Consider the following 6,485-nt stretch of genomic DNA (forward strand, 5'->3'; position numbering starts at 1 on the left):
CGATTAACTTTTCGATCACAACTCAATCAATTGTGAGTCACAATCAGAGGTCGCAGTCACAATTATCAGGTCACATATCCAATTATTAATAGCAATCACGTAGATATTGGTCACAACCAATCAATCCATCCCACCTCGACCACCGCCTTCACATAAACACCAAATCCGCCTAGATCAGCCACCACTGTCACCTCACCACCGTCGGGAACATCTCCACCATCTCACCACTGTTGCCAACATCACAACCACACCACCAACACAACACCAAAACCATACCACAACCACCGCAAAAACCATGCCACCACCGCAACAACCTAATCAGATTTCATCTCCCAGATCCCCACCTATTTCGCCTCTGCAGCAGATCCAGATCTGGGCGACACCACCGCAAAATAGATCCAAAACCTCCATCACTATCCACCACGCCGCCATCGCCTGCACCACATCCAACAACAACAACAAAAAAATAAATAAATAAATAAAAATTAGCCATCGCACCTCACGCCACCATAGATACACCACACCCGCGCACATGCACACCACCCGCCACAACAACCATCACACACGGCCTACACCGCAAGTAGATCCAATAAAAATAACTCTCAACAAAATCGAGGCGACGTTGTCGACGCTCCACATTGCTACGCCACTAGATTCACCATGGCCCCCGCAACCTAACCTCGCAGCACCGCTCTTAGCTTCACACCGCAACGAGGTTGGATCGCTACAAACGCCGTCGACGGTGGGGTGATGAAGCCATCACCATCGCCAACATCTTGACCACCACAGCGTCGTGCATGCAAAGGTGTCACAATACCGCATCTCAATGGGTGCCGCTTCGAGTGACGCTGTCAAAGGCCACCACAATCTCACCACCATTATGGAGCTGGAGTGAGCAGCCGCAGAGAGAGAGAGAGAGAGAAGGAGATGGAGAGAGAGAGAGAGGAAATTGATTAGGGTTGGAATGGAATTTGTATAATTAGTATTTAATATTCAAATATGGAAAGTCTGGTTTTTTAATTAATTTTTAAATATATTAATTAATTAAAAAAATTTCTGATTTGTGAAATACTAAACATGGCATTTTATTTATGAAATGAGAATTATTAATCTATTAGAATATGTAATTTCCACTTTCTTCATTGCCATAAGAACGACATGATTTGACAAAAATTAATGGGCTTGGGCCTATGGTCCAATTTTTTTTTGCCAGGACTGCTACTCTGCTGGGCTGAGCCCACTTAAACTTAAAATTGGTCTAATACTATGCCCATGCCCTTTTCAAAAAACTTGATGGGAAATTGAAAATAAAGCTCTAATTTGCTGTCTTTGATATGACAAATACAAACGTACAATTGATTTTCACATTTTTTTTTTAATTTATAATGATACTCAACGGTTGAAATTAAATCAAGCATTATTTAGAAAAGTCCAAAGAATGCCTGCCTTGCGGACTATAATAGAATAGATCCTTTCTTTCTTAAAGGTTTCCCCTATTCATCGTAGATATGGCATTTATAGTCATGGGACCTTATTTACTCTAAAACTTCACTCACGCACGCGTAGCATGCTTATATCTCTTGATAGTCGTTCATACTTCATACTGGCTAACATTGTAAAGTATGATATTTTATTTAGGGAGAATTGTAGGTACGATTCCAAATATTTTATTTTTTGCAAGCTTTTATTCAATCGTTTCATTTGTGTCAGACAAAGTCTCAGATCTTTCATTTTATTACAAGGGAATGGCAAATGGATGGTTTCTGTCCGTTTGACTGATAATTGACTAGAAAAATAGACCTTGATCATCCATTAAATATGTTGTTATAATTAATTGTTGATTTTGACTTAAAATTTGTTAAAGTGCAAATGGATTTTTTTTTTTTTTTTTTGCTGCATACTTTTCATACCTGTTTTTAGTTCTAGAATTTCATAATTGAGTAACCTGGGAACTTGTTTTTAGTGTTTCACATTTGATCTACTTTAAATTGAAGTATCCATGTAATTGTTAGTGAGGTTATGATCACATTAAGTCAGTCTATAATAGTACGAAAATAAAATTATATAACATGTAGTTGGGGCTTACGATTAAGCACTCTTGCATTTGTAGTTATATATGATACAACAATCATTTAAGGGCCGAGCTACAATGCCCGATCGTGGGATTGACACAATATACACACATGGGAGTTGAGATTATTTTATTCATGGGGGACAGACGCGAGGGCATGTGAGGGCGCAGTCACCTCGTAGGTCGTTTGACTTACCTCATCATTTAATACACTACAACATGATTTAACAAATAGTGTAAGTTACAATCCCAATAAATTATATAAATTGGTAACGTGATTAATACAATTTTGTAATTAAGAAAAATTGAAATTTGAAAAAACATATATACAATTTAATTGAGTGTAAATTATTATTTCAGAAAATTACATACACCGTAGTCGAGATTAACGCAGTGTAAGTTACATTCAAAAATTATGTACATATAAAAGTTATATAAAATGTAATTGCCGAATTTTTCTTTAGGTGCTAGCAAACGCTGTAATTTTGCAAATCAATATTTTTCAATTCACCCCATAGTTTATCCATATTTTAGTGAATTGCCCATTTTACTTATGAGCTTAACCAAACATGGCTTTGTCCTTTCAGCAGCCCATTTAAATACATTGATATTGATATGGGCCGTCCAAATTTAGAACTCAGGCCTAGTCCAAGTAAAAGGACAAAACAACAAGCTATAATTAATAAGAAGAAATGAATTGAAAATGGTATTCCACAAAAATTATTATAAAATCATTTTCACACGCACAATTTCATAACAATTGGTATTTTTAATGATCTTTTCAGTTGATCAACTACGATAACGAGCAAAAACCGTGTGAGTAATATAGTATGAGTGAGGCCATTCTCACAACTTCAAGCAAACACTTTCATTTTCAATTCTAAAAATGTACGTGCATAGTGGTAGACAGGTGAAGGTTAGCGTAATTTTTCTTTTTATACGATTTTCTTTTCTTACCTTCTATTTTTTCGTTTAAAAAATTTCTCTAATTAAATTCTCAATTATTGTACGTGAGCATGCTCATAGATTGAGGGGATAGGAGCTATACTACCTTAATATCCTCAAAAACAAGATTTCTCAAATTGACGTAGGTAAGAAAAAATGGTCCCCTCTTAACTCATAGAGAAAAAGGTATAGATAGAAGTGTATTATTTTCTTCTTTTTTATGTTTCATTAAAAGAAACAACGTACATTTGAATGTATATGTCTCCCTGTTTCCCAACCCAATAACTCACTGTTGCAAAGTTCTAATTGTACACGTGTCAGAAGCCCATTGCTTTGATTGAGAGGATAATATTAACTCATATTGTGATATGTATTTTACAAAGTACGTAGCTTTTAAGTCAAATAAATTTGAAGTTTCAGCTTATGTGATTTATAAGCCGGGCTTATAAATTGAAAATTTTGTCCAAGGGCGAGTCGAGTATTCCACCCTTTTCTAATTGTTTGCTTTCAATTTCTGTACTCGACTCAATTCGATTCAATTCCTTCCATTTGTTTGAATTTTTAGGTGACAAATGTTTGAAAAAAGAATGAGATAGGAAGGAGTGGTCACAATCAAGCAATTAAATGAAATCTTTGCTGAATGAGGGAATCTCTCAAGTGTAGGGCCAACTCTTTATCAGAGACTGTTTTATCGAATGGCCATCGATAAAAGTATTCATACAAACATCCCTGTGTACGGATCAAGTGTGACCTTATGTTTCAACATAATAATTAAGAGAAAATTGATAAATTATTACCATTGTTTTGGATTCACGTTTTCAAAATAAAGCACATTTTGAAGTGTTTTTAAGTAAACGAAACATGTAGCCTATATTTGATTTGACTAGAAAGTTAAATTAAAATTTAAGTCAAAATTAATAATTTATTTTAACCATATATTCAACGAGATTCACAACTCTTTGACCATCAATTTATCAACTTTTAGTAAAATATAATAATAATTTTTATCTAGACCAAATGGGGACATAGTATATGTAGTTGGAAAAGAAAATCGTATCCCTTGGCATCTCGAGTGACCGTGGCGTGAAAAAGTTGCTTGTCTTACCCATGATAATACAGCCCACAACATCCAAGCAAAAGATTTGAAAAACACAATTGACTTGGCCTATCTATATCTAGGGTTCCAATCAATCAAAAATTACAATAAGATAAGACATGCAGTATGATTACATGCGCAAGTTTCGATGAATTTTAATTATTCCTCGAATTTATTAGAACAATGCTACACTTACAGAAATAATTTCACATAATTTATATCAGCAACCAATCACAAAGAGACAATTGTCTTCTAATATTAATTCTGCGAAACTATTTTGTACGTATAGAATCATTCAACCTATTAACATGAACCAAAAGTGCCTTCCAAGTTCCAAATGCACATTGTTTCCTCATCACTCATAATCAACTAGGCTTCCTTTCTTTCCTTGTATTTTCTTCCTCTCACTACTTTGCAAATCAGAATCTCTCTTTAAGCATCTAACCCTATTCATTTGGCCCTATACACAGTTCAACCATATCCATACCCATACCCATACCCATACCTAGTGTTTTAAAAGGCATAATGCCTGATAATGCGTAGATATCAAGCTATGGACAAAGTGAGCTTAGGCGAGGCATGGACGTAGAAAAGCGTAAAAAAACGTTTTCTTATTTTAATTTTTAATCAATTAAAAATTGTTTAATAATTAAAAATAATACCTACCAAACATCTAAAACACATTTATAAAAAATTCATACATTTTCTCAACTACATTGTGATATGACTGTTAAAGAAGTCTGGCTTGGCCTTTTAGAATAGTGCCCATACCCCCACGCCAATATCTCCACTTTTTTTTTTTTTTCAAACAATTTTGTTTCCTTTTCTTTAAAAACAAAACAGTTACTACTAATTTTGGACGCCAAACGAGAGACAGATCCCCAACTTATATGCAGCATCCGTATAACCCAAACTTGTGTGTGTATTTGCCGACGTATATATCTAACTACTGAATACGAAGTACTACACAGGAGTGAAAGATGGAAAATAATTGGAACCTGTTCAGTTATAGAAGTAGGGAACGTAATGATACTTGCCATGCTTGCTAGATCTGGGATCTTGCCAACAGCTTCCGCCACCTCCCCCACCGTGCAAGTGGAAGCACGTGCTTTTCACCCGCTTATGAACCACCAAGATAATACTGCAAACGATTCTTCATTTTCCCAGTCCCAGATAGACCTATATTTTGACTTGCTTGAAGCTGCGCAAGAGGCACCACCACTTCGAGAATGTGGCAGCGGGATATTCAATGACCAAGAAAGGCAAACCCAATAGTACATCTGGTGGTGGCGATGGTTCTTCGGAGGCGGCGGCTCCCCCAACTTTGCTGAGGTGACAGGTGGAGGGATGCCAAGTGGTGCTAGTGAATGCCAAGGACTACCACAGAAGGCACAAGGTTTCCGAAATGCACGCCAAAGCTCGAAAAGTAGTGGTTCATGGCATTGAACAATGTTTCTCCCAACAGTGTAGCAGGTAAAAGTACTAATCTCAAATTCAGGCCAAACTCTAGAAATTTTGCGGTTCTTCTGTATATACTGAGAATTTATTGCTCTTGGTATTATAAAATTAAAAATTCTCGACACATGAATTATGAATAAGCAATGACTAAAATGGACATATAGCATCCCATTAAATTACATTCCATTCCATTCCAATTTTCTCTCTTCTATTTTCAACAACATAATCTTTCATAAAATAATATTACACGTAAATCGAAAATTTTTCTTTCTTTTTCAACCAATCATTTTTCTAAATAATACTATTCCCCCTCCCTATTTTCATTTTCAAGTAATGAACGAAGGTATATTTTGATACAGGGCTTTTTCTAGAGGGTTTATACGGGGTCCTCACTGTAGCAAGGGCTCTACATGTATAAAAAAAAAAAAAATTAACGCAGACCCCACCAGTGTGAGTACCTATAAAATATCTGTCAAAAATAACCCTGTACATGTAGGGTGGTTGTATTTTGATAGGTTTCATGCAGTGTCAGCATTTGATGAATCAAAGAGGAGTTGCAGGATGAGATTAGCCGGCCACAATCTTAGAAGATGAAAGAACCCTCAACACCATTCTCTCGCTAGAAGACCTTATCAAGGTATAATAATAAATTAATATGATACAATAAACAATGTTATCACGATATCTAAAAGATTGAAGTGCTCGAACAAATAGAGAGTTTTTATACGAGGGTTATGGTAAAGAAATTGTGTGGTTTTAGTTTGTTATTGATCATAAAGAAATATGCTTTCTGAATCTGAGAAGGCATAAAGAGAGTAATTTGCTTTGTTGGATTAGCTAATTGCCTTACAGTTTACACTCCAATTCATTTGTTCAGTTGTTCTTTGCCTCTAAACTTAGATTTATTATAATCTA

The 6,485-nt window shown here is 35.6% G+C and overlaps 1 protein-coding gene across 1 annotated transcript in view; it reads right to left on the bottom strand.

Moving 5' to 3' along the window:
- Positions 1-6,475: 6,475 nt before the first annotated feature.
- Positions 6,476-6,485, bottom strand: part of LOC111411543 (squamosa promoter-binding-like protein 8) — a 5,377-nt gene continuing 5,367 nt past the window's right edge. Inside the window, exon 4 of the mRNA XM_023042063.1 lies at positions 6,476-6,482. Coding sequence (XP_022897831.1) covers positions 6,476-6,482 — 7 coding nt within the window. The remainder of the gene's footprint in view (positions 6,483-6,485) is intronic.

This window comes from Olea europaea, chromosome 15 (genome assembly GCF_002742605.1).
Source record: "Olea europaea var. sylvestris chromosome 15, O_europaea_v1, whole genome shotgun sequence".
Taxonomy (NCBI): Eukaryota; Viridiplantae; Streptophyta; class Magnoliopsida; order Lamiales; family Oleaceae; genus Olea; species Olea europaea.